We start from the raw sequence: 23850 nt of genomic DNA on the forward strand, positions 1-23850 counted from the left end.
ACTTTTTCTTTTCTTTCCATTTCATTTCACTTTTTATATATTGTTATGACATTAACAACAACTCTTGATATTCTTCATTTCAATGATGTTTATCATGTAGCACCATCTAAAGAAGAACCTGTAGGTGGAGCATCTCGATTTGCTACTGCTATCAAAGAAGCAAGAGCTCAAGTTGGTCATGATCCTCTTTTACTGTTTTCTGGTGACGCTTTCAATCCTTCTTTGGAAGGTTCTATCACAAGAGGAACTCATATGTAAGTGGAAATCATTATAACATAATATTTATAATAAAAATATGCTTTCTTTTTTTTTTTTTTTTTTTTTTTTTTTTTTTTTTAGTACTGAAGTTTTGAACGAATTGAATATTGACGTTGCATGCGTTGGCAACCATGACTTTGACTTTGGTGTACCTCAATTACGAAAACTGATCGGCAATTGTAACTTTCCATGGTTATGTTCCAATGTTATGTATGCGGATGGGTCCACTCCAGAACCTTTGAAACGTTGGCATATACTTGACGACAAGAAGAACTCGGGTCTTGTTATTGGTGTTATTGGCTTGGTTGAAGAGTAAGTCAATGGTATTACATAGAATTGATCACTGATATGGCTTTTTTTTTTATCGAATGTTTTTCTTTTTAGAGAATGGATCCAAACAATTCCCTCGTAAGTTACAAAAAAAAAAAAATGAAATGATCTTTTCATTCTATTTATTAATATATTGACATTATTCTATTTATCCCTTTTTATAGGTTTCCCTCGGATTTACTCTATCATGATTTTATTCAAGTCGGCAAAGAACTTTGTGACATGTTACGTGATCCTGAAGGACCATACAAGGTGGATATAGTGATTGCTCTGACTCATATGCGTGTTCCCAACGATGTTAAATTAGCCTCCAATTGTTATGACTCAATCGATCTCATTTTGGGTGGGTAAGTACCTTACTTTTTTAAAACGGCGGAAAATGTTCCGACTGCGGCAGTTTTGCTGTTATAATAGTTACACTCATCTCCACTTTTTTTTTATTTATTTTTTCAGGCATGATCATTTTTATTATGTTTCGAAATCCATTGACATTGTGGGTGAGAATTGGTCAAGGGAAGAAAACTTGAAAGATGTTGGCTTTGATCCTGAACAACATCTCAAAGGTGATCTACCGATTCGTGTGATGAAAAGTGGTACAGACTTTCGTGAATTTGGTCTATTGCATTTGGTTATCGACACTGATGAAAAGGGGAAAAAATATATTCAGCATATGTCAGGTAAGATATTTATGGATATGAATGAAAATTTGAACATGATGTTTATGGATTTTTTTTTTTTTTTGTTTAACAGCGGAACACAAGTTGGTGACCTCTCAAATTGAACCTGATCCTAATATGGAGGAAATTGTGACTCAAGTATCAAAACTAGTTTCTTCCAAAACTGAACGATCTATTGGTTACACCACTATTCCATTGGAAGGGCGTAGTATGAAGGTACGAACACAAGAAACCAATCTGGGAAATTTGACAGCCGACGTGATGCTTGCAACTTATTCAACCCTGAATCCTCCTGCAGAAATCGCATTATGCTCTGGTGGCAGTATTCGGAATGACAGTGTAATGGATATTGGACCTATTACTCTTGGTGATATAATGACAATGTTCCCTTTCCAAGATCCTATGGTAGTGGTTCGATTGACAGGACAGCAAATATGGGATGCGATGGAAAACAGTGTATCAGAATTCCCGAAACAAGAAGGTAGATTCCCTCAAGTGGCCGGTATTCGTGTTGAATGGTCATCTCAGCAACCTCGTGGCAAACGCATCAAGAGTATTCTTTGTGTCAAACATACACCAAATCAAGAATATCATCGTCGCAAACACTCTATCTTACCTGATCAAGATGAACTTTCAGCAAAATACCAACCTGAAAACATGATTCCCCTGGATTTGGAAAAAGAATATGTAGTGGTCACACGAAATTACATGACAAAAGGCTATGATGGCTATACTGCTCTGCAAGTGTCATCGGACAAATATATTGTGGATTATGAAAATGGCGTGTTTATGTCTACGATTTATCGCAAATTCTTCTTGGGACTCAAATATATCAATGCATTCCGAGAACACTTTGTGAAACAACATCAAAACGACAAGAAATACAATAACGATTTGGATCATCATGAAGAAAAAGCAAGAAAGGAACATGTGGATCTTTTGGTGGCATCGATTGCAAGACATTGGCGTAAAGAAGCATTGAAGATTCAAGAACATAATCATCCTCTGGATGGCCGAACGTGTGGTTGTCCTAGCTCAACAGATTGTCAAAAATACTTTTCGCATCAAGTGGAAGTCAGGGCAAAATGGCATTGTTTGAATGATTCGATCATGGACGCTTTAGAAGGTGCTCAATTGGGTCATCCATCGTGTATTCGATCCGAAGATGAAGAAGATGCTGTGGAAAGTGGCGAATCGGAAAAGATGTATACCTGGAATGATAGTAACATTGTACAACAACGACAAGAATCTTGGATCAAACGATGGGCTAGTATTTGTCCTATAGTACAAGGTAGATTAATTCAATTAGATTAGTAGTTTAGATTAGAAATGTATATATTTGTATCTATAAAGTCATAGAAACTACATATTATATATAGCAAATCAATGAATCTATGTGTGTGTGTGTGATTATATTTGAACCAAAAGTTATGCTATTCGGTATCTAAATTCTGAAGGATGCATCTCGAGTGAAAAAAAAAGGGGAGTAACGAAAGTTTCAGAAAAAAAAAAAAGTGCGTGGGTTCTTTTTTTTTCATTTTCTCATATCTTTTTTTTTTTTTTTTTTTTTTTTTTTTAAAATATCTATAACCAAACATGGCTGACGGGAATCTCCATCAACTTGGTGAAGAATATCAACAACTTCGACAAACTCCTAACCAAAAGGACAAACAAGAAAGAAAATATCAAGTCATGAATGTAAGTAGGATATAATCATTACATAAAGAAAAACTAATAAATATATATATATATATTTGCATAGACGATAGTGGAACAATTAGGTTTACCTGGTACACCAGCAGCAGATATCTTATCTACTTTGGGGAAACCTGATGAAATGACACCTCTTTTACAACATGAAGTAGCACCTACCATGATGCCTGGTAAGATAGAAAAATAAAATGGATATTAGTAAGTTTTATTATATCTTTTCTATATAGGACCTGTGATAGACGATGGTCACTCTACAACTATTCGACCTCCCTATTATTTTGTTTATTATTGTCAAGGTAAACAGGATTATTATTATTTCAAGATTGATTCTGTCAAGGAAACCGTGATTACTTCCGATTGGCATCATGAAAAATGATATCTTTACTTAGTGTGCATGATTTAATGTAGATTATCAATAAAACAGAAGCTCTTTTTTTTTTTTTATGAATTTGATAGTGTGATGAAGGGTGATCACCTTGAAACATGACCATCATGGATATGATTAATCTTTATAAAAACGATAATAATATTCATATAAAATATAATAATATTAATCGGGGTGAAAATAGTAAATTTAATTAATACAAGTTGTCATCTTTATTTCGGTAGAACATTTTATGCTATAAACTAAAATTAAATATAATAGTGATAGTAGAAGAGGTGATGAAGGGTAATATGATAACAGAAAAGCCATTTCTTGAGTCTAGATGATTGGTATGACGCTGCTCTTGTAGATGATTGTTGAAGCTGTTGTGCTGCCTTTGTCGTGATGAATGATGGTTGTGGTGTTTGTCATGTTTGTGATGGTTGGTAAATAAAAAAAAAAAAAAAAAAAGAAGAGGAACGAGTGCATTATCATCGTGACACAACCAGTATATACTTTTGTTTTACTGTTACCTTCAATGTCATCTTGATTTCTTTCAATTTTTACAGAGAGGGGTAAAAGAGTCATTTTCTTCAGATCAAAGTAAGGTGATAATGAACAAGTAGATGATAATATCTGTTCGCTGACTCCCATAATCAAGCAACAACAAAACTGTTGAGAGTATCGTCACCACAGGACTACAGGATGTGTCGCAGCAAGGATAGCCACCAAGTCTAACCGAAACAGAGTCGAACAGGCTTTCCATTGTCTTTCAAGTCCTTCAACAACAGACAGCCGGGTCACCTTGCAGCCAAGTTCGATCTTCCATAAATCAAATAACATTCTACTTTTCTTTTGTCACAAGTATTGAAAAATATAGAAATGAGTGGGAAACTGGAAAAAAAAAATTGCGCGAAAATTTTATGACTGTCAGAAAATTTTACAATGCCATGAAAGAAACTTGAAATGCAGATCCTTATCCCCTCTTTTCTTTTTTTTTTTTTTTTTTTTTTTTTTTTTTTTTTTTTTACAAAAAAACATCGCCTGCATTTTTTAATGTCATATACTGAAGGCTAACTCGATCCCAACTTCTCACTTACTAAAGAATGCTGCAACAATTTCGACTTCCCTGACTTCTTTATTTTATTCAAAGTATCGGATTGGAAAATGGAAAGCAAACTGATCGAAAGCTATGTCAAATCGACATTTGGTTGTGTCGAAGATTGGAACGTGGCGTATGGTCAAATCATCCAAGGTTTTCTTACTATTGCGGAAAACAAGTCATTAAAGTCTTCTGTCATCACCTTTGCTCACCATGTGAAGAAGCAACTTCGAAAAAAAAGTCCACCAAGAACCGTATGGGCGCCAATTTCAACCAATTCTTAGCTCAGTATCTATCAAAACGTGAAAAGGTAAACAGATATACATGTCAACAAGCTATTATAATGCTCATACTCATGTGTCTTTTTTATACTTTTACAGGACGCTGCTGCGGAAGCGTTTATCACCGAAAATTACAGGATTCACAGGTTTTTAGGTCATGGTACAGCCAACGCCGTTATTAACGAAGGTCAACAACAACTGCAACAGCAATATGAACGATCACCGCAGCAGCAACAACAAGAACCACAACGGTATGATGAAGATCAAGTTTAACAACTGGAAGTAGGTAGAGACGATGATTATTCTCCTTGTCATGTGGATTCCAATTCAAATTTTCGTACAATGACTCCAGAATCTATTGATCAATTCAAACACATTTATAATAAGATGGATGATTCATTGAAATGGAAATTGAACTGCACTGGACGCTTTGTTGAGGACCTACTTTATGATTATGGATTGACTCTGAGGAAGGAAAAGTAAGCCTGAAAAAGTTATCTTGATTGATGTTTGTTATTGATTAACGTATTTTCTTTCATAGCTGCCTTCATTCATTTATTCTGGACACTGACGATGATGACATATGTGGCCTTTTTAGTTCTGATGAATGGGAAGAAATCGAATGCACAAATATCAAGGAAGATCCTCCTTTGCCTGACAATGTGGAGAGACTCTTACATGATTTCAACAAGGTAAACTCCATTGGAGACATAAAAAACAACAAAAAAAAAAAAAAACTAGTATTTACTAACTCTAAATTATAGACCAATTCTAGTGATATTTATGATGTCCTCAAGGATTCTTCAAGACGTTATGAAGACTTTAACACAAGAACTATTTTTTATGCTGTTGATTCCATGTATGTTACACAAATATATGACGGACGTAGGCTAACTTTTTTTTTTTTTTTTTTTTGTGTACGTAAGGTATCTGAACGCCCTTTCTTCTTCCCCTGTTTGATGATCCAGAAAATGGTATTCTCTTTCGCTGGTAAGTGATGGTCTGGTGATGTGTTTTTATGAATTTCTTCTAGTGCTAACTTCTAATTTTGATATATAGGCATGACACTATGAATCATGAAGCCAACAAAACCACAGCAACCATTAACCGTCTTCGTCCAGATAGTTCCATCTCAGCCTTGGATGGATATTCGATTGACTATAGTCGTGGATTTGGTGAAGTGAAAAGCTAAACAAACGCCAACAACTCTGCAACCATTGGAAAAGATCTGGTGCGACTAGGATTATTCGCTAAGAATGCTATCGATGTGAACGACATGGAAGCTATCTTGACATTTCAAGCAGTAGGTAAGCATGTCTTTTTTTTATTGTTGCTTTTAAACAGAAACTAACCACTCTCTTCTTTGTATCCATAGGACGGTACATTACTTTTTACTTGGTAAAATTGATGGCGGATGGACTCTATCTTATGTACGAGCTAAGAAGTTTTACTGTGCCTGGATGTATCAATCAAATTTTATTTCTACCATGTTACTTTGATGATATATATTTCATCTTAAATGTCTACCGTACCCATTGTGTCCAAATGACCCCTGAACAAGCCAATGAATCCAAGCGTATGAAACGACCCACACTATTAACACCTGAGTTCGATCGCATCATTGACAAGACAACAAACAGAAAACGTCGATGGATCACCAAACGCTCCCACTGAACACTTATTTGTACAAAGTCTCCCCACTCTTATAATCATCGTATACATTTCATATATCTCCTTAGTTTATCTTTCTATATATATATGTATATATATTTTTTTTTTTTTACCCTTTGAAATAAATATTTGTACATATATAACAGTCGTCTTCAATTTTTATCTACAGTGTCTTTAGGGGATTACTCAGAATATGATAAATCTGATAAATCGAAACAAAAAAAAAATATGACAAAATAAAGCAAAGCACATTTTTCTGCCTCAAAGGCTGATAGATCAAGCTTACAAGTGTTTGGAGGCTAGTAAGCGGGGGTTGAAATGAAACTTCGAATACACGAGGCAGAAAAGAAGTGCTTTTGCTTTATTTTGTTATTTTTTTATTTTGTTATTTTTCCTTGTTCCAAGTCTTTTCTATATTTCTTTCTTATTGTATATTATCTTTATTATTCCAATAAAATAGAATCACTTCCAATAACCTATTATCCATCCTATTCTTCACTTGTCATCTTTGTTTTTTTAAAAAAAAAGACTTCTTTTATTATCATCTACGGCAAACTCTATTCTATTTTATTTAAAACGAACATGGTAGAATTGGTTGATCGAAGGTCGGACACTACACCTGTTCTTACTGATACCATTGTCGACAAGGTAAATTGGTTTTATAATATTTATTTATTTCATTCTAATCATCATTTACAAAGCTTCGACCTTTTTTACCACAAAGATACCGATTAGCAACGCGATGGAGTTTACTTTATAGTTTGGATCAACATGGTATCAGTTTATCCACTTTATATCGATTAGTAAAAAACAACAAAGGTCCTTGCTTACTTGCTATCAAAGATGCCAATGATCAGGTAATATATATATATATATATGATATAAAATAGTGTGGATGATGATTTGAATATTCTTAACTTTATAGGTTTTTGGTGCATTCCTGAATGAAACTTTGAAACCAACTACTCATTATTATGGTACAGGTGAATGGTAAAAAAAAAAAAAAAAAAAAAAAAAGAATAAAATAATGATTTCATCTTGTTTTTTTTTTTTTTCTTTCATAGTTTCTTATGGCGAACAACTTCAACTGGATTAAAAGCTTATTCTTGGACTGGCATGAATGAATATATGATCTTATCCGAGCATGAATTTATTGCTATTGGCGGAGGGTAAAAAAAAATAAAAAAAAAAATAAATAAATAGATAGAGAAAGAAACATTCATTTGATTTATATACATATTAGGGACGGTAAATTTGGACTTTGGATCAATGGTGATTTAGATAAAGGATATAGTTCATCATGTCCTACATTCAACAATGAACCATTATCTATTCAACCAGAATTCAATTGTATAGAATTGGAAATATGGGGTTTTAGAATTTAAAAGTTATTAGTTTTTAGTCATTTTATTGAATAATAAAAAAAAAGGGTTGAATTGAAAAAGGGAAAATGTTGGGGACATCTGTTTCGGGGAAATGTATCGTCATCCATTTCCATTATTATCATACTTATTATCAATGCTTTTATTTTAGCTTACGGATAATCAATTTGGCGTGATTGGATGTTGTAAAGTAAACAAACGTTTCTCTTTGATAGAAATGCCATCAAACCTTATTTCTCTCATCTTACTCCATTTTTACCCGCTATTTCCCATATTCTGATGAATTCATTTAAACATTTATATTGAAAGGATTTCGTATATGATGAGGACATCATTCTATTTTCTTATTCGTCCAATCGGTAGTAGCGGATCATGTTTTAATCTCCTTTTACCCCCCCCCCTCCCCTTACTTATGCAACTTTCGTGTCATTTCAAATTTGTTTATAATAAAAAAAAAAAAACGTTGACCAAATGATATTTTCATTGGTGGAAATAAAATCATTTCGTGAGAAAAAAAAATGACTACAAAAAAAAAAACTATTGACAAAAAGATTTGCATTAGAAATCAAGCCAATTTTTTTTTGGGGGGTAACTCATTATTGATCCATTTGAAACACCGTCGTCCTTTCGTGTTTTTTTTTTTTTGGGTTCTTTGTAAGCATCAAAACTTGTTAGTTATTGGAAAAAAAAATTCAATAACAGTCCTGCAAAAAGTACTCGACTTTTTTTTTTTTCTTTTTTCTTTTTTTCTTTCTTTTTCTTTCTTCTTCCTTTTTATCAATCTTTTTTTTTTCTTTCTTTTTCATCTTTTAAAACAAATGACTTCAGCAGTTCAACAAATCCAGGATCAAGTACAACGTGAACTTAATGGTGCTGTCACCATTGTAGGTAAGTTTAATATAAAAACGTTTTTGTTATCAAAAGTTATTTTCTAAAAGAGGAAGGATTAGAGTTTATCATTAATCATTTTTATCGTTTATTTAGTATTGGGTGCTTCAGGCGATTTGGCAAAAAAGAAAACATATCCAGCATTATTCGGTTTATTCAAGAATGGATTTTTACCCAGTAATACACATATTGTTGGTTATGCTCGTACACAAATGACTCACAATCAATATATTGAACGCGTCACACAATATATCAAGACACCATCCGAAGAAGATAAAATTAAACTTGAACAATTTATTCGTATCACTAGTTATCAAGCCGGTCAATATGATCAAGCCGATGCTTGGATTCAATTAAACAAAGTATTGGAAGAAAATGAAAAGAGTCGACAATTATCTAAAAGGAACCGTATTTACTATATGGCTTTACCTCCTTCTGTTTTTATTCCTGTGGCTCAAGGTATCAAACAATATGTCTACAATCCTGATGCTATCAATCGTCTGGTGGTAGAAAAACCTTTTGGTATGGATACTGAATCAAGTAATGAATTGGGTGCTGCTCTTGGTGCATTATTCAAGGAAGAGGAAATCTATCGTATTGATCATTATTTGGGCAAGGAAATGGTCAAGAATGTCATGAATTTACGTTTCGCCAATATCTTCTTTGCTCATGCCTGGGATCGTCAATTCATTGACAATGTACAAATCACTTTCAAGGAACCTTTTGGTACTGAAGGACGTGGTGGTTACTTTGATGACTTTGGTATTATTCGTGATGTTATGCAAAACCATTTGTTACAAGTGTTAACTTTGATTGCCATGGAACGACCCATTTCCACCAGCAGTGAAGCCATTCGCGATGAAAAAGTCAAAGTATTAAAGTGCATTCAACCTATCAAGATGGACAATGCTTTGTTGGGACAATATGTACGGGACGGTGATAAACCTGGTTATTTGGAAGACGATTCACTCAAGAACAAGGACAGTCAAACACCTACTTTTGCAGCATTGGCTTTATTCATCGACAATGAACGTTGGGAAGGTGTGCCCTTTTTACTCAAGGCAGGCAAGGCGTTGAACGAAGCCAAGGTGGAAGTCCGTATTCAATTCAAAAACGTGGCTGGCAACTTGTACGACGATACTGCTCGTAACGAATTGGTCATCCGTATTCAACCCAAAGAAAGTGTGTATATGAAATTCAATAGCAAACAACCTGGACTTTCGTATCAAACCATTCAAACCGACTTGGATTTGTCTTATCACAACCGCTATACCGATCTGGCCATTCCCGATGCTTACGAATCGCTGATTTTGGATGTCTTACGCAACGATCATTCTAACTTTGTACGTGATGACGAATTGGAAGCCTCTTGGAAAATATTTACTCCTTTATTGCATGCCATTGATGATCCTCAACAACATGTACCATTGGTCACTTATCCTTATGGTTCTCGTGGTCCTCAAGAATTATCCGATTTTGTCAAGAAGTTTGGTTATGATCGTTCTCAACATACTTCTTATGCTTGGCCCACTCAATCCATGGCTCAACAAAACAAACTTTAGTTTTTTATTTTATCATTTATATATTATTTATATCTTTCTTTTATATATATATTTCATGTATTCATCTTTTTTTTTTATTTAATCCATTCCCTCACTCTTTTTTTTTTTTATTCACACACACGTATACATATTGACCATTAGCAGATAACAACTCTTTTTTTTTTAAATAAACAAATAAAAAAAATCTCAAACATTCAACTTTAATTTCATTATTATGTAACCAATGGTTGGTCTGGAGATCACTTTAGTGTTACTTTACGACACGTGTATGATAGAATTATCCTCTTATTTGATCATCTTACATCATCTTCCTCTTTATTATAAAAAATAAATACAATGTCTGAATAAACTAAAAAAAAAAATTATCCAAGTTTTCTTCGACGATCACCTCCAGGTCGATTTGCGGTTGAACTTGATCCTGAAGATAATGAATGTTTCTTAAAAAAAAAAAAAAAAAAAAAAGAGTGAATACAGGATCATAAGGTGTCTATATGTTAATAACTCACTCTGCCTGTCACTGTAGTAGATCCTTTGACCTTGGTGTCGATATCCAATTTCTCTGCCATTTTTTTCAGTTCCAAAAGAGCCACCACCGAGTTTTGTAGATATTCATATTTGTAACATACTTCTTGTGTTGGCATCACTGGTCGAGCACCTAATAATAAAGTTAAATATATATATATATATATATATATTTTATTTTATTTTATTTCTTTACCAATGCCAAATTCAGCCATAGTCCGTAACACTTTAGGTTGTAAGTTTGTCTTGACACCAGGTAATTTTTGACTTCGAACATATACACCAGGGATTAACTTATCTTTCTTTTCAGGTGGAGGTGGCAAGAGATCTAATATATAAAAAAAAAAAAATGACGAAGTTAATAAAAAAAAGTTTCATTTCCAAAAAAAAAAAAAAAAAAAATCCATCTTTTTCCTTACCTTCCATAGAAGAGGATGTAGAGATGCGTCTTGCTTTTTTGATAGTATCTTCCTTTTTCTTTTTCTATAGATATGAAACATAAGAATCAAAACTTATAGTACTTTTTCCGTTTACCTTTTGATCTTGAGCAGCACTACTTGTACCACCAGTAATGCCAATCCCACCAGGAACAGACAAAGGAGTTGAATTGGTCGTGCTGGAAGGAGAAGGAAGATGAGAAGAGGATGTTGATGAAAGAGTAGAGTTGGCAGAAGTAGGACCAGAGGGTAAAGGTAGATGTGTAGAAGTTGAAGAAGAGGACAAAGGAGTCAGTGGGGTGGAAGGCATTTGTTGCGCCTGTTCCAAGTGTAATGTACTATAAAGTTGATCCCGTTGTGTTGTAAATACATGTTGATTCTCTTCCATGCGTTTCGCCTCCATAAACAGAATCTCTTCTTCCTGAATTTGTTCTCGAGATCGTTGGTATAATCGAATCAATGCTTGTTTTCGTTCTGTTTCCTTGTTCTTATCGTAACTATATTGTTGTAATAATGTTTGTCGATCCATTGAAGGTGGATGATCGTTGCTCAACCCACCTCGTGCCTTGATGAGTTTCCGATTGATGGTATAGTATCGATCCTTCAAATCCTCTAACGTTCGTGATGTATCGTAATTATATCGATCCGCTATTACTGGGAATCGTAGATCGTACATTCGGCATAATCGGAATAGGTAGTCTGTTTCCTCTTTAGTCCAATCCGTGTCTATTGTGTATGTGGAAGGTAAGATCCTGTAGAGAAAAATCATCATTTTTTTTTTTACCTGTCAAATATTTATCATAGTCTTCTTCAGTATAGTCAACGATATCAATCACACGATTGAACTTTGCGAAATGATAGTCTAAGGATGAAAAGAAATATAAGTTTACAAATTAGGCACAGATACATTCAAGGATATGTCTTTCAAATGTTATTCATACCATCCATGTCTTGATCTGGTTCCTTTGTCCAATGATGTAAAACAAGTGTGTCCGTTCGTGCAGGGTGAAGAAAAGGTCTCTGTACCCTTTTTGTTGTAAATAATAGAAATAACTGTCAGTCAGAATCATTAATCAGATTTCTTTTTCCCCTTACCAAGATTCTGCTTTTTTCTTCGTATTCCATTTTGGTAGATGTGTTGGCTTGACAAATGCAATTGGTGGAGTACCTCCAATGAGTGAATAGAGATGAGGGTTTAATTCTTTAAAAAAAAAAAACAATGATATACATGGATGAGTACTTCATTTCATCATACCTTTTCCTTTCTTTACCTGTTTTTATTTCTTGTTTATCGGTAACCGAGTCTCCCATTATAATTTATATAATATGAATAACAGGCGTAAAAAAAAAGTACAAAGGAAGAAAAAAAAAAAAAAAAGGAAAAGAGAAAAAAAAAAAGATGGGAGGGAAAGCTCTCAGTGCCTTGTCCACCTTCAGTCACGCATTAGACCCTTTATACTCCGATGCCTTCTTGCCTATAAAGGTTGAATTCATCTACACTTTATTCAATAAAAAATGACGGAATTCAAAGAATAAGATGTCGCAAAAATAGGAAATAAAATATCGTAAGGATAGAAAATAAATGACAGAAGAAAAAAATATAATTGTCGCATAATCAAATAGAGAATATAAGAAGATAAAGAACAAGAAGAGAAGGAGTGGTAGTAGTTCCATTGAGTATTTTGAATAACAGAAAATAAAATATTATTTAGTCAACATATCCATTTTTTTATATTTATTTATTTATTTTAACTTACCTGTAGAATAGCATTAAATACGTCCTCCGAAGAGGCGATAACATATTTTTATATGTTGCTGTATACAGGTTGATTATTCACTTTGAACACCAAGAGAGATTTCAAAAAGAAAAAAGAGAAGAGAATGATTAATATACTGTATCATCATCATCATCATCATCATCATTAAAAGAAACTTACTATTAACGCAAGGCACAGAAAGAAGGAAGTCCAATAAGTATATACAAAAAAAAAAAAAAAAAGCAAATGGACCTAAAGGCCCGTCTTGATTCTTGTAAGGTTGTGGTCCAGAAAAAAAAAACTTGTATTGGAGTGGATGGATATAAAGGTCTTGTATGCTTGTAAATTGGTTTAAAAATTGATATCAAAATAGATAAAGAAATTAAAAGAAAAAGGAAAAAAAAAAGGAAAAAAAAAGAGAAAAAAGAAACAGAAAAAAAAAGAAAAATAAAATAGCACTTTTTTATATCTCTCACTTGATCAAGGAATAAAATAAACCTGGCAAAAATACCTCAGAAGAAAAAAAAAAGAACTATTATGCAAATTTACATTCGTTATCGATCGATCGAATGTCTCAGTTAATGAAAATAAACAAAGAAGGCCCGAGTAAATGTATTTTTTTTTTAAAAAAAAGAAAGGAACTATTATGCAAATTCACATCAACATCACAAGATATGAATATTACATTAGTATACCCCTGTCTTATATGATACAATATAAAAAATATAGTTCTTTTTTTTCCAAATATGGCCCGTTGAAAAGAATCAGCTAACAATCAGTCATCAATCATCAATCATCAATCAATGACATACTCTACCGACATCTCTAAAGCGATATCTGAAAAAGTGGTAATGCGACATCCATTTTGGGAAAGTACGATTTTTTATTTTATAACATCACGAAAAACATTTTCTTATGACCCGACAAAAAACTTTGAATTCATCTATCTGATTGAAATCAACTTTCAAATAAACAAAAGGCTTCAAAAGTCAGAGTTTATTAAAAAAAAAAAGAAGATATCTTACTCTAATGAAATAACAGTAAACACAACTAATCTAACTATAATTTTTCATCCTCCACGGCCCTTCTAACTATTTCTGATGAATCCCAATAGGTGATCTTGGCTTTGATGGCGGCTAAAATATGAGATTCTCTTTCCAAGTACCTAGCCAATGCTTTTCCAGATCGAACAAACATACGATCTTGTTCTCGAAGACGAGTAGCAGGACAATAATCATTCTATTCATAAAGAAAGGATAAATATAAAGAAGAAAAAAAAAAAAGAAAACGGTTTTATCATTTTTACCTTGCCATCACCAACATATATGATTTTTTGAAAGGGACCATGATTCCTAATATATGTATCTATTTCTTGTCCTAAAAAAAGCAATTGAGTAAAATAAAAATACAAAGTTCAAACTTTAATTGATGGATTATATTTTTTTGAGTTACCTTTGCAAATATTAAGAGCGCATACATTTGGACAATTGTGAGGAGGAGCAGTAGCAAGGATTCGACGACGAATACGAAGACGATTTTTATCATCAAAGTAGGCAGGATTGGTGATGATATCATGAACCAAATCACGAACACCATATGCCTAAAAAAAAATATAAAATATGATCAAACAACATGATGATGATAAATAATCATACCTTCAATATAGTCTCAATATAAAATGTATTGGCATCTGATAAAATCACCACCTGAGTATCATGTTCTTTCAATAATTTCAAAGTAGCAATCATAGCTGGTGTCTATATAAATTCAAATAAGATTCAAATAATAATCATACAATAATACACTTACAAAAGGAATTTTTTGTAAAACATTTTCAAATTGATCCAAGGTCACCCCATTATCTTGTAGTTCACAAATAGACCGATCCCTGATATATATACATATAGAAAATATAAGCACAAGGATATCTTCCATTTCCTCAACTTACATCAAGTCTGTCCATTGCATGGATTTAAGAGTTTCACATTGATTCCATTGAGCTTCGGATAACTTTGAAATGGTCCAAAAGTCACTGTCTTGTTCTATAAGAGACCTAAGTAATATTGACATAATGTTAAAGATGCTTTATTTTATAGTTTATTACTTACCAGTCAAAGTCAAAAAAAGCAATATTCTTTTCAGCTTTCATAATGTAAGGATATATAAATAAAAGTTATAGGTAAATGAAAGAGAAAAGAAAGTGTAAAGACAATGAAAAAAAAAAGGATTCAGAGGAAAAAGAGATAGGTTCCAACCCCGCAGACCATCGCATCCATTCATTTCTCCACGCTGTTTACTCTTACCATTCATATGATTGGACCTATGTTTAGCAGAAGAAGAAAAAAAAAAGTCGATCAAAATAAATATGTAAAGATGAAGTCATGTATAGTTTATTCAAAAAATGATATATAATGATGATAATAAAAAAAAATATGAATACAAAGAAAAGAAATAATAATAAGTGAAACTATAATACAAATGGATAAAATAATAGTATATCAAAAAAAAAAAAACTGTTCAACAGGGGCAAAAGATAGTACTATGAGGTCCAGAACAATTAGAACATTGAGTAGTTTGTTGAGATCGTGGATAATCTTGATCAGGTGGAGAATTGGTCAAACCAAATAAAGTATAATGGAGAGTAGGATTAAGATTAGGACGAGGAAAATTATTCAAAATACTGGATTCAGTGATAGGTTCAGTAGGATTGGTAGTTGTCTTGGCTTGTCGACTATATGGTTGTTGACGTTGTTTAAGTGCATTCGAAAGAGGTTGAATACTTTTTCGAATACGATCAGGTTTAGACGAGGTAGAAAAAAGAGAGCCAAATAAAGGTATACTACCAAGTACAGTCATAAGTAAAAAAAAATTGTGTTTTTTCAATGAAAGGAAAAGTGGAAAAAATTGTTACCGACTTGAATTTTTATACTCTTAACTGCGCACTGACCAAAAAAGGCAATGATACGTATGGAATGAAAAAAAAATTCTTTATTCTTTGATTGCCCGCAACTTTCCGGATGTGTCATACTGGTTCCGTCCTATCCACCTATGTTTTTATAGTCTTCCTCTTTTTTTTTTTTTTTTTAAAAAAAAATGAGAATCATCATAAAAATTCTGGGTCCCTTTTATACTTTTTTCCTTCTTCTTCTATTTTCTTGTGTTCCCTCCTTTTTAAAAAAAACATCACCCGTTTATTATTTTTTAAACAACTAAACAAAAAGACTACATCCACTTTCCATCCCTGAGCGGGGAATTAAAAGCATCCCGGTGAAAATCTATCCATTATCTAATAAAAAAAAATTCGGCCCTTTAGCCGATGGCTTTTTCAATGGGAACGTGTAAGGGGAAGAATCATCCATTTAAATTAAGTAAACATGTGCCAAGATAGAAACTTCCTTTATTAAAAAAGTAAGTTAATCATATGAATAAAAATAGTGATTGGGTATATGTTGACAAAAAGTGTCAACTTTGAGATATCTTTTTCCTTTTTCTATTTCACCGTACATCCCCGCAAAACTTGACTCAGCATGTTACCAAATCACGATCAACATGGTTACTCACTGAAAACCCTGTCCGTTCATCTATCCCTAATAAAAAAAAATGACACTTGAAAGGATCATCATTTCCCCTCTATCTAATTATAAACCTGTCCATAGACAAAAAAAAAAAAAAGAGAGAGATTGCTTTTATTCATCAACATAAATACAACATAAACTATATATGCACTACTATTCAACTATTTAGTATGATGGCAATGAAGTGTAACTATCATCATCGTATTATTGTATATATATACCCAATTCAGACTTGATCTTTGTTCATTATTCCATCTGCCCTGCCTTTATATACCAAATAAGAATATCATCATGCTGTTTTTCCATCCTTCATCTAATCTCCAAAAAGAAAAGTGCTATTATTTACTTCATATCATATCATTGTCACTTGTAAAACTGGAGGATCCTGATGATGATAAGGTGTTGGCGATCATATCGTATTTCTGATGAGACGGTGGAGCCTGTAGTATATGACGAACGATATTTTTTCAAATATCAACAAAAAAGAGAATGACTACAAGAGACAATAAACGTGAGCCTACATTGTAACAATAACGTTCATTAATCCTCTTCCCGTACTTACCTCTTCTTCACTTTATCTGTCATTACCTTTATGCCATAGTCACTGTTGTTGCGTCCAACTGACACATTGGTGTACCGGCTGTTTATGTTGTCATCCAAAACTATTGACAAGTCGTTTTCATATTGGTGCAATAATATAAGAATGATCTAAGGTACATTCGACAATATAAATCATCATTTGCATCTTGAAAAAAAAAAAAAAAAGTGTTGGGAAAGTGAAAGACCTACGAAAAAATAAAAATAAAATAGGTGATGATTAAATCAGATAACATTCGAACACCGCATGGTAGTAGATGGCAAAATTATTGGGTAGTAGACAATGAGATTGGTTTTGCTTATCAAGTTGCATGAACAAATCATGAGCAAATTCAACAACAATAGCATCATCAAAAAAAAAAAAAAAAAAGAGAGAGAGAGCATGCCATTTTATTTAATATAATAAAAAAAAAAAAGAGAGATGTTAAAAAGAAAGAGATAAAAATACAAAGCATTATAATCAAAGACTAGGAGGATCAAATGGATCAATACATAATTTATAAATCAAACCCCCAACCAATCCACCAATGATCGGGGCAAATGTGGGTATAAATGAATAATAATTGGCTACGGTGAAGACGCCAGGTCCCCAACCTATAATAGATGAATCAGTATCCATAATTTTTTTTTTTTTTTTTTTTTTTTTTTTTTTTTTTTTTTTACCTGCCATGGCAGTAAAAAGACGAGGACCTAAATCACGAGCTGGATTTAAAGAAAAACCAGAAGTATAACCCAAGGCCAAACAGATCACCATCAAACCAGCAGCGATCATGACGCCTTGCATGGAACAAAAAGGCATATTGTTGGGATGACCAGTGACCATGATGAGTAAGAGTAAGAGAGCGGTGCCAATGATTTCGGAAGCCACTGCCGTTGCAGGACCAGCATACAACGGGGGATAAGTGGCAAAAATACCTGCTGTTGCTTGAGGACCTACAATCTGTCGATGACCTTGATCAAACATATCTATGGCTGGACGAATCATCGTATATAAAACAGCTGCTCCACAGAAACAACCAAGGATTTGCGCCGTGATGTACATCAATACTTTATGTCGTGGAAATCCACTGTACATCCAAAAAGTAAGTGTCACCGCTGGATTCAAGTGTCCTCCCTAATAATAATAAAAAAAAAGGATAAACATTTGATTTTATTCATATTGTCTCTACTTACTGATATATGACCAGAAATACTGATTGCCACTAATACAGCCAACCCTATGGACGGGTTTCAAAGGAACAAAGAGAAAAAAAAAAGGATGGATTAGTTTTTTTTTTTTTTTTTTTTTTTTTGAAAGATATATAAGGGGAATTGTCATTTGTAATTACCTATTCCAAAAGAAGAAGTCAACCAAGATTTAGAAGAACCAACATCTAATGTTTGTTCAGCACAGATGCCATTGATAAGAATCATCATGACAAAAGTACCCAAAAATTCTGCAAAGAACTGACGATACTATAGGAAAAAAAAAAAGATTTAATCAAATCTTCATTTGATTCATTTCTACTATGTGTTGTCAGTAGATGATTCACTTACTTTATATCGAAAATGACGACAATTTCTAGCACAAATGGAATAAAAGGTTGAGGAATGTGGAGCTGATGGGGATGAATCTATAGGTTCCTTAATATTTCGAAGAGCTTGTAATAAATCAGCAGGAGGATTAACGGCAGTATTAGAAGGAGAGGTAGACATCATTGGTGCTGAATGTCTAAGATGATGATGATGATGATGATGATGATGATGATGATCCTCTAGGTAATCAACATCAATGATCATTGCAGAAGGTGCCATTGATTTATCTGTTAATGTTGATTCTGATAAATGAGTTCGTGTAAGAGGAGGTCGAGGATGATCAATTGATTTCATATCTGATTCCATTTTATATTGACCTCATTTATAAAAAAAAAAAAAAAAAAAAAAAAGAGAGAAAGAAAATACAAAAAGAAAGGATGGTTTAATTTCTATGTTGATAAGAAAAAAAAAAAAAGAGTCCAGAATTTCAAAATAACAAGATTTTCTTTTTTTATATATACAGAAAATAGGGGATTTGGGGGGAGGACGAAGGGGAGGAAAATATAAATGGCTCCTTGTTTCCAGTTGTTTTTTCCTTTCATCATTTTAGTGTCAAAAAAAATATAAAGAGATTCATCAATTTAAAGTACGAGTTCTTTTACTTACCTTTTATGATAAAAAAAATAATTATAGAAATTGAGTACATTTCTGTCAAAAAGATTTGATGATTTGCCTATTATGTATAGTTTTTATTTTAAGAATAACTTGTTCATTTGACTTTCACATTGGCATCCGTCTTTGATTCCGAATATAATGATCATGATATCATTAGTGAATTTTTTTTTTTTTGATGTTATTAATGATAACCATCATCATGATGACTATAAAATACAACAATCATTAAAAGGTTATCAAGAAAACAAATATTTTAATTATATACTCCTCATTTTATAAACAAAGAGAAAAAGTAAAAAAAAAAAACATTTTAAGAAGAAAATAATAAAAAAAGGGGTGTACGTTAAATATACTTTTTGTTGTTGTAAGGGTGGATATAAAATAAAATAAGATCGACGGGTTTTATAATTTATTTCTATACACAGTTAAAAAAAAAAAAAAGGGAGAAGGGTAAAATTCATGCAAGTTTTCCATTTCCGCAGATCAACTGTCCAATCAAATATTTTTATTATCTTCCAATAGATTTCTGTAAATGATCCCATGATCGACGATTGGAAGGTAAGACCCACCATGTGAGATAATGACGTTGAGGAGAAAAAATTTCTAATGAAAGAAAATGAGGTGATCGAAGACTTAATGGTAACGATAAAGAAGAAGAAGAAGACGATGGATGTTGTTTCTTCTTTTGATGGGTAGCCAAATTTAAAATGTCGCTATGATCAGTTACCATATACGGATGTTCCTCTTCTTCTTTTTCTTTTTTAAGTGTGATGGCATAGGATGGGGTTTTTTTTGACATGCAAGATAACTTTGCAGGTTCCACCATGGTCGGTAAGGATGGTAATGATGTCGGTAATGCTTCTGTATCAGACATGTTGATGACGCATACTTTTTCTGTAGAGAAAGAATTATTATTACTACTACTACTACTATTATTCCTAATGTGATATCCTTTGATGTCATTTTTTCCCTCTTTTATATCATCATGACTATGTTTGATTTGACCATGATGATCTCGGAAAAGAATCCATACAAACATCAATAAAAGGAAAAAGAAACTAAATAATCCCATGATCACCATTAACCATTCAAGTGCAAGTGAATTCAATACCATAACGTCTCTATCCATTTGATAATAACTAAAAAAAAAAAAAAAAAAAGAAATGAAAAAGAATGATCTCTATTTTTTTTTTTGAACATACCATCGAAACTAAACAATGGTTGTCTCACTTAACATTCCATCCATCCACATTCACGCAAAACTGAAAAAGTTCAATGAGCGATCATGATCATCAAAGAATGAATTCTTAAACAATCAAACTTAATTCCATATCTCATAAAGCCACCCCTGCTGTAGCTGTCACCCTTGTCTCGCGGTCTGTCTACATTGAAGATCACGATATGTAAACAAATAGACAATAACAAACATTTTTTTTTTATTGGTTGTAACAAAAGAAAAAAAAAATAAAACACTATTTGAAAAGAAAGAGAGACAATTGGATCATCTATCTATTGAATCTAAGTGGCTTCCTTGAGATAAGCAATCAAATTTGCTCTGTCTTGAGGCTATATATATATCAATAATACATTAGTTTAATTCAATCCTCCCTTTTTTAATATCCTTTCCTAACCTTTTTCAATCCAGGAAATGCCATCTTAGTACCAGGAATATAAGCCTTTGGATTTAACAAGTACTACATCAAAAAAACAAATATGAATTGGTCAGTATTATTATCGTTCCCAAAAAAAAAAAAATAGTCGGTTTTTTCTTTTTTTTTTTCCTGTTGTCAACACTTTTATCACATTTATTTACTTCAAACAAAGTTTCTTCACTCCAAATGACTCCTTTCTTCTTGTTGGCTTCTGTATAATTGAATCCTGAAGCTTGTCCAGTCTTTCTTCCCATCACACCATGAAGATTAGGTCCTACCAAATGATGACCTTTCTAAGTAATAATAATAATAATAATAAGAAAGAGTAGGAGAAAGAACAGATAATATAGATCAAAAGAGAGAGAGAGTGTGTGAGATGACAGTGGATCTGCTTTCTTCTTTCTTTTTTTTTTATTTACTTCTTCAAGAGTATGGCATTGAGCACATCGTTGTTTGAATAACTTTGCACCTTTGGTGGCATCACCTTTTGGTATGTCACTCATGTTGATAATGTAAGTAAAAAAAAGGAATAAAAATGAGATGAAAGAAGAAAAGGAAAGGAGTGCAAAAAAAAAAAAAGAGAACAATCAAAAAAAAAAGAGCTTTTTTTTTTTCTTATGTCTAAGGACTCCGCGCTATGCCGCTTGTCGTAACGAATAAAAAGGATAAGACATAAACAAACAAATAAATACCAAATAATGATGCATGGATTTCCATATCTTTCTAATTCAATGATATCTTTATTAAAAAAAAAAACTATATTTAAAATATATATATATATAAAAAGGAAAACTAGATTACTACTTTTTTTTTTTGTTAGAAAGATTGGTATAAAATAAAAGAAGTATGTACAAAAAAAAAAAAAAAAATGAGAGAGAAATGAAAAAGATTAAACACCAAAATCAGCCACACGGAAATCACCAGCATCGGAAACACTGATGATTTTGGTATCAGAAAGTACAATAGAATTAATAGAACCTTCATGAGCTTGAAGAGAATGCATAACTTGACCACTTTCAATATCCCAAATCTTCAATTCACCATCCTTAGCACCAGAGACCAAGCGTAATTTATCATAAGCTAATGTATGAATGCCTTGATTATGACCAAACAATGTACGTAAACAAGCACCTGTGTCCAAAGACCATACCTTCAATGTATTATCTAAAGAACCAGAGATCGCTACAGGGCTACCCGATCGATGTTGATCTTCTTCTTGTTGATTTGTTTGTTGATCATCATTCTCCTTTTTCACATCTTGATAATAAAATCGATGTAAAAAACCAGGCATACTAGGAATGGCTGCTTGTACTGAAGTATGATGTCCTTCCAAGATTTTTAAACATTGTCGTGATTCCAAATCCCACAACATCATCCGTCCATCATCACTACTAGAAATCAATCGTGTACTTTGTTGATACAGTCGAACATGGGTCACTGATTGTGTATGACCAGAAAGTGTTGAGCATTCCCCATTTTGGAAGTTCCATACCTTGATCATACCATCTGTCGATCCACTTGCCAATAGTTTGCTGTCAAAATGAAGATGTGTCACGCCAGCCGTGTGTCCCTCCAATGTCCGAATACATTGTCCTGTATGATAATTCCAGATCTTGAGTGTATGATCCATGGAGCCACTCACCAATTTAGTGTCATCCATTTGCAATGTATGTACCGCCCGCGTATGTCCTTTGAGAGTGCGTATCAATTGAGCGTTTTGACCAGCAAGAGACCATACCTTGATTGTTTTGTCCTTGGAACCCGTGATCACCATCCCTTGTGCTTCACATAATGCCACCGTCATGATGGCTTCCGAATGAGCTCCCTTGACTGTAAATACCTTGGCTTGATTTTTCCTCCAATGACGTTCCACTACAAGTCGTTCACTGTACACAGCTTTCCAAGGTTTACGTTCCATCTTGCGAGGTTTCTTGATCGTCACTGCCGACGCTTCACAATCATCCAATGTTCTCTTGTTATTGACTCGAATGATCTTGCGTTTTTGTAGTAAAGGAAGTCCCCATCCACATTTCGCACACTTCTTGTCAATATGTTGTTCACACATCCGATGCCAAATGGAATCATCGTTTGCCAAAAGTTGCCACCGTCGATTGACTTGTGCTGCAGCACACAATGTCTGTGCATCCAAATGGGTAAAGATCCGTAACGTGATCTCGGTTGGGAACACCAAAGTAAAGTCCGTACGAAGCAATGATTGGACATTGTCCCACAAATACGACAATTGTGATGTACAACAACTTGACAGTAACCCTCGTAAGATCAATAATCGCTGTGGGGAACTCGCTCCATTGAATATATGCCAAGCTTGTTGAATCGATTGTTGTTGTTGTTTATCAGATATTATTTCCAGTTCCTTTTTTTTTTTTTAAAAAAAAAAAAAAATTGTGTAAGTATCAAAATATAATGTATAAATCTACATTTATTTTTTTTTTTTTTTTTACCTTTGCTAAACTATTATCGTCGTTATTAGATCCAGGTTTAGATTGAATACGGTGACGATGGCAAGAAGTAAGACTGGTCATGATAGACAAAACAAAAAGGAAGAAGAATGTGGTATGTTATCAATAAAAGAGAAAGAGAGATAAAAAGGGAAAAAGAGGTGAGGAAAGGTGAAAATAAAAAAAAAAAAAAATAAATCTATCAGAGTTATATAAAATGGCATCTCAATGGCGACATCGAACTAAAACCTCCGCTGATTGGTGCATTTCTCAGTGGTATCATTTGCTTGTCTTTTTTGCTTTTGCCGGAGATACAAAAGGCTGCATTCAACTATGACACCATCACACATATACAAAGACAAATCAACAAACTGTTAATGATGACAGTTTAAAAAAAAAGGATGAATGATTCATTTTAAACAAGATGATTTCT

The 23850-nt window shown here is 33.1% G+C and overlaps 12 protein-coding genes across 12 annotated transcripts; 6 read left to right on the plus strand and 6 right to left on the minus strand.

Annotated features, from left to right (window-relative positions):
- The first annotated feature begins 23 nt into the window (after positions 1 to 23).
- On the plus strand, positions 24 to 2674 carry BX664DRAFT_331640 (Metallo-dependent phosphatase-like protein). The gene is made up of 6 exons (XM_051545176.1): positions 24 to 254; positions 340 to 570; positions 643 to 666; positions 753 to 935; positions 1042 to 1265; positions 1339 to 2674. The coding sequence occupies exons 1-6, from the start codon at positions 46 to 48 to the stop codon at positions 2577 to 2579; spliced, it is 2112 nt and encodes a 703-aa protein (XP_051399719.1). The 5' UTR covers positions 24 to 45; the 3' UTR covers positions 2580 to 2674.
- A 146-nt stretch (positions 2675 to 2820) lies between these two features.
- Positions 2821 to 3424, plus strand: BX664DRAFT_331644 (uncharacterized protein). The gene is made up of 3 exons (XM_051545177.1): positions 2821 to 2963; positions 3028 to 3148; positions 3206 to 3424. The coding sequence occupies exons 1-3, from the start codon at positions 2862 to 2864 to the stop codon at positions 3352 to 3354; spliced, it is 372 nt and encodes a 123-aa protein (XP_051399720.1). The 5' UTR covers positions 2821 to 2861; the 3' UTR covers positions 3355 to 3424.
- A 1509-nt stretch (positions 3425 to 4933) lies between these two features.
- BX664DRAFT_123084 (uncharacterized protein) lies at positions 4934 to 5878 on the plus strand. Its single transcript, XM_051539768.1, has 5 exons — positions 4934 to 5204; positions 5267 to 5417; positions 5490 to 5584; positions 5652 to 5715; positions 5785 to 5878. The coding sequence occupies exons 1-4, from the start codon at positions 5068 to 5070 to the stop codon at positions 5683 to 5685; spliced, it is 417 nt and encodes a 138-aa protein (XP_051399721.1). The 5' UTR covers positions 4934 to 5067; the 3' UTR covers positions 5686 to 5715; positions 5785 to 5878.
- On the plus strand, positions 5654 to 6507 carry BX664DRAFT_331648 (uncharacterized protein). The gene is made up of 2 exons (XM_051545178.1): positions 5654 to 6032; positions 6101 to 6507. The coding sequence occupies exons 1-2, from the start codon at positions 6002 to 6004 to the stop codon at positions 6397 to 6399; spliced, it is 330 nt and encodes a 109-aa protein (XP_051399722.1). The 5' UTR covers positions 5654 to 6001; the 3' UTR covers positions 6400 to 6507.
- Positions 6508 to 6635: 128 nt separating this feature from the next.
- Positions 6636 to 7883, plus strand: BX664DRAFT_331653 (TLD-domain-containing protein). The gene is made up of 5 exons (XM_051545179.1): positions 6636 to 7044; positions 7098 to 7253; positions 7322 to 7386; positions 7461 to 7565; positions 7640 to 7883. The coding sequence occupies exons 1-5, from the start codon at positions 6715 to 6717 to the stop codon at positions 7779 to 7781; spliced, it is 798 nt and encodes a 265-aa protein (XP_051399723.1). The 5' UTR covers positions 6636 to 6714; the 3' UTR covers positions 7782 to 7883.
- Positions 7884 to 8541: 658 nt separating this feature from the next.
- BX664DRAFT_379099 (glucose-6-phosphate 1-dehydrogenase) lies at positions 8542 to 10509 on the plus strand. The gene is made up of 2 exons (XM_051548848.1): positions 8542 to 8666; positions 8763 to 10509. The coding sequence occupies exons 1-2, from the start codon at positions 8597 to 8599 to the stop codon at positions 10226 to 10228; spliced, it is 1536 nt and encodes a 511-aa protein (XP_051399724.1). The 5' UTR covers positions 8542 to 8596; the 3' UTR covers positions 10229 to 10509.
- A 6-nt stretch (positions 10510 to 10515) lies between these two features.
- BX664DRAFT_358512 (uncharacterized protein) lies at positions 10516 to 12534 on the minus strand. The gene is made up of 9 exons (XM_051548042.1): positions 12459 to 12534; positions 12283 to 12388; positions 12129 to 12214; positions 11972 to 12049; positions 11285 to 11913; positions 11170 to 11233; positions 10947 to 11078; positions 10735 to 10883; positions 10516 to 10665 (listed from the first exon to the last, which is right to left on the minus strand). Exons 1-9 carry the CDS (start codon positions 12496 to 12498, stop codon positions 10591 to 10593), a joined length of 1359 nt encoding a protein of 452 aa, XP_051399725.1. The 5' UTR covers positions 12499 to 12534; the 3' UTR covers positions 10516 to 10590.
- Positions 12535 to 13902: 1368 nt separating this feature from the next.
- BX664DRAFT_331658 (phosphatase phospho-type) lies at positions 13903 to 15293 on the minus strand. Its single transcript, XM_051545180.1, has 7 exons — positions 15053 to 15293; positions 14893 to 14997; positions 14754 to 14832; positions 14600 to 14701; positions 14397 to 14544; positions 14251 to 14321; positions 13903 to 14183 (listed from the first exon to the last, which is right to left on the minus strand). The coding sequence occupies exons 1-7, from the start codon at positions 15091 to 15093 to the stop codon at positions 14004 to 14006; spliced, it is 726 nt and encodes a 241-aa protein (XP_051399726.1). The 5' UTR covers positions 15094 to 15293; the 3' UTR covers positions 13903 to 14003.
- A 6-nt stretch (positions 15294 to 15299) lies between these two features.
- BX664DRAFT_331659 (uncharacterized protein) lies at positions 15300 to 16029 on the minus strand. The gene has a single exon (XM_051545181.1). The coding sequence runs from the start codon at positions 15798 to 15800 to the stop codon at positions 15462 to 15464; it is 339 nt and encodes a 112-aa protein (XP_051399727.1). The 5' UTR covers positions 15801 to 16029; the 3' UTR covers positions 15300 to 15461.
- Positions 16030 to 17576: 1547 nt separating this feature from the next.
- Positions 17577 to 18997, minus strand: BX664DRAFT_372999 (aquaporin-like protein; the record flags this gene model as incomplete). Its single annotated transcript, XM_051548682.1, has 5 exons — positions 17577 to 17710; positions 17780 to 18230; positions 18290 to 18333; positions 18445 to 18571; positions 18653 to 18997. 5 exons carry the CDS (start codon positions 18995 to 18997, stop codon positions 17577 to 17579), a joined length of 1101 nt encoding a protein of 366 aa, XP_051399728.1.
- Positions 18998 to 20718: 1721 nt separating this feature from the next.
- Positions 20719 to 21536, minus strand: BX664DRAFT_331663 (cytochrome c-2). The gene is made up of 4 exons (XM_051545182.1): positions 21378 to 21536; positions 21120 to 21251; positions 20938 to 21000; positions 20719 to 20872 (listed from the first exon to the last, which is right to left on the minus strand). The coding sequence occupies exons 1-4, from the start codon at positions 21459 to 21461 to the stop codon at positions 20825 to 20827; spliced, it is 327 nt and encodes a 108-aa protein (XP_051399729.1). The 5' UTR covers positions 21462 to 21536; the 3' UTR covers positions 20719 to 20824.
- A 263-nt stretch (positions 21537 to 21799) lies between these two features.
- Positions 21800 to 23579, minus strand: BX664DRAFT_279529 (quinon protein alcohol dehydrogenase-like superfamily). Its single transcript, XM_051541445.1, has 2 exons — positions 23421 to 23579; positions 21800 to 23332 (listed from the first exon to the last, which is right to left on the minus strand). The coding sequence occupies exons 1-2, from the start codon at positions 23499 to 23501 to the stop codon at positions 21848 to 21850; spliced, it is 1566 nt and encodes a 521-aa protein (XP_051399730.1). The 5' UTR covers positions 23502 to 23579; the 3' UTR covers positions 21800 to 21847.
- Between the last annotated feature and the right edge of the window lie 271 nt (positions 23580 to 23850).

This window comes from Halteromyces radiatus (assembly GCF_025201355.1).
Source record: "Halteromyces radiatus strain CBS 162.75 chromosome Unknown BX664scaffold_4, whole genome shotgun sequence".
Lineage (NCBI taxonomy): Eukaryota > Fungi > Mucoromycota > Mucoromycetes > Mucorales > Cunninghamellaceae > Halteromyces > Halteromyces radiatus.

What these genes read in the sequence shown, in the direction of transcription:
- BX664DRAFT_331640 (XM_051545176.1), top strand. Translation starts at nt 46, where the DNA reads ATGACATTAACAACAACTCTTGATATTCTTCATTTCAATGATGTTTAT. An exon ending in GTTATTGGCTTGGTTGAAGA is followed by an intron (nt 571 to 642) that starts GTAAGTCAATGG and finishes TTTTCTTTTTAG; the next exon opens with AGAATGGATCCAAACAATTC. An exon ending in ATCGATCTCATTTTGGGTGG is followed by an intron (nt 936 to 1,041) that starts GTAAGTACCTTA and finishes TTATTTTTTCAG; the next exon opens with GCATGATCATTTTTATTATG.
- BX664DRAFT_331644 (XM_051545177.1), top strand. Translation starts at nt 2,862, where the DNA reads ATGGCTGACGGGAATCTCCATCAACTTGGTGAAGAATATCAACAACTT. An exon ending in GAAAATATCAAGTCATGAAT is followed by an intron (nt 2,964 to 3,027) that starts GTAAGTAGGATA and finishes ATATTTGCATAG; the next exon opens with ACGATAGTGGAACAATTAGG. An exon ending in AGCACCTACCATGATGCCTG is followed by an intron (nt 3,149 to 3,205) that starts GTAAGATAGAAA and finishes TTTTCTATATAG; the next exon opens with GACCTGTGATAGACGATGGT.
- BX664DRAFT_123084 (XM_051539768.1), top strand. Translation starts at nt 5,068, where the DNA reads ATGACTCCAGAATCTATTGATCAATTCAAACACATTTATAATAAGATG. An exon ending in TTGACTCTGAGGAAGGAAAA is followed by an intron (nt 5,205 to 5,266) that starts GTAAGCCTGAAA and finishes TTTCTTTCATAG; the next exon opens with CTGCCTTCATTCATTTATTC. An exon ending in TCTTACATGATTTCAACAAG is followed by an intron (nt 5,418 to 5,489) that starts GTAAACTCCATT and finishes TCTAAATTATAG; the next exon opens with ACCAATTCTAGTGATATTTA.
- BX664DRAFT_331648 (XM_051545178.1), top strand. Translation starts at nt 6,002, where the DNA reads ATGGAAGCTATCTTGACATTTCAAGCAGTAG. An exon ending in CTTGACATTTCAAGCAGTAG is followed by an intron (nt 6,033 to 6,100) that starts GTAAGCATGTCT and finishes TTGTATCCATAG; the next exon opens with GACGGTACATTACTTTTTAC.
- BX664DRAFT_331653 (XM_051545179.1), top strand. Translation starts at nt 6,715, where the DNA reads ATGAAACTTCGAATACACGAGGCAGAAAAGAAGTGCTTTTGCTTTATT. An exon ending in CTGATACCATTGTCGACAAG is followed by an intron (nt 7,045 to 7,097) that starts GTAAATTGGTTT and finishes TCATTTACAAAG; the next exon opens with CTTCGACCTTTTTTACCACA. An exon ending in TATTATGGTACAGGTGAATG is followed by an intron (nt 7,387 to 7,460) that starts GTAAAAAAAAAA and finishes TTTCTTTCATAG; the next exon opens with TTTCTTATGGCGAACAACTT.
- BX664DRAFT_379099 (XM_051548848.1), top strand. Translation starts at nt 8,597, where the DNA reads ATGACTTCAGCAGTTCAACAAATCCAGGATCAAGTACAACGTGAACTT. An exon ending in TGGTGCTGTCACCATTGTAG is followed by an intron (nt 8,667 to 8,762) that starts GTAAGTTTAATA and finishes TCGTTTATTTAG; the next exon opens with TATTGGGTGCTTCAGGCGAT.
- BX664DRAFT_358512 (XM_051548042.1), bottom strand. Translation starts at nt 12,498, where the DNA reads ATGGGAGACTCGGTTACCGATAAACAAGAAATAAAAACAG. An exon ending in AAGAAAAAAGCAGAATCTTG is followed by an intron (nt 12,215 to 12,282) that starts GTAAGGGGAAAA and finishes TACAACAAAAAG; the next exon opens with GGTACAGAGACCTTTTCTTC. An exon ending in ACCAGATCAAGACATGGATG is followed by an intron (nt 12,050 to 12,128) that starts GTATGAATAACA and finishes TTTCATCCTTAG; the next exon opens with ACTATCATTTCGCAAAGTTC.
- BX664DRAFT_331658 (XM_051545180.1), bottom strand. Translation starts at nt 15,093, where the DNA reads ATGAAAGCTGAAAAGAATATTGCTTTTTTTGACTTTGACTG. An exon ending in ATGCAATGGACAGACTTGAT is followed by an intron (nt 14,833 to 14,892) that starts GTAAGTTGAGGA and finishes TATATATATCAG; the next exon opens with GGATCGGTCTATTTGTGAAC. An exon ending in ATATTGAGACTATATTGAAG is followed by an intron (nt 14,545 to 14,599) that starts GTATGATTATTT and finishes ATTTTTTTTTAG; the next exon opens with GCATATGGTGTTCGTGATTT.
- BX664DRAFT_331659 (XM_051545181.1), bottom strand. Translation starts at nt 15,800, where the DNA reads ATGACTGTACTTGGTAGTATACCTTTATTTGGCTCTCTTTTTTCTACC.
- BX664DRAFT_331663 (XM_051545182.1), bottom strand. Translation starts at nt 21,461, where the DNA reads ATGAGTGACATACCAAAAGGTGATGCCACCAAAGGTGCAAAGTTATTC. An exon ending in AATGCCATACTCTTGAAGAA is followed by an intron (nt 21,252 to 21,377) that starts GTAAATAAAAAA and finishes ATTATTACTTAG; the next exon opens with AAAGGTCATCATTTGGTAGG. An exon ending in CATTTCCTGGATTGAAAAAG is followed by an intron (nt 20,873 to 20,937) that starts GTTAGGAAAGGA and finishes ATATATATATAG; the next exon opens with CCTCAAGACAGAGCAAATTT.
- BX664DRAFT_279529 (XM_051541445.1), bottom strand. Translation starts at nt 23,501, where the DNA reads ATGACCAGTCTTACTTCTTGCCATCGTCACCGTATTCAATCTAAACCT. An exon ending in ACGATAATAGTTTAGCAAAG is followed by an intron (nt 23,333 to 23,420) that starts GTAAAAAAAAAA and finishes AAAAAAAAAAAG; the next exon opens with GAACTGGAAATAATATCTGA.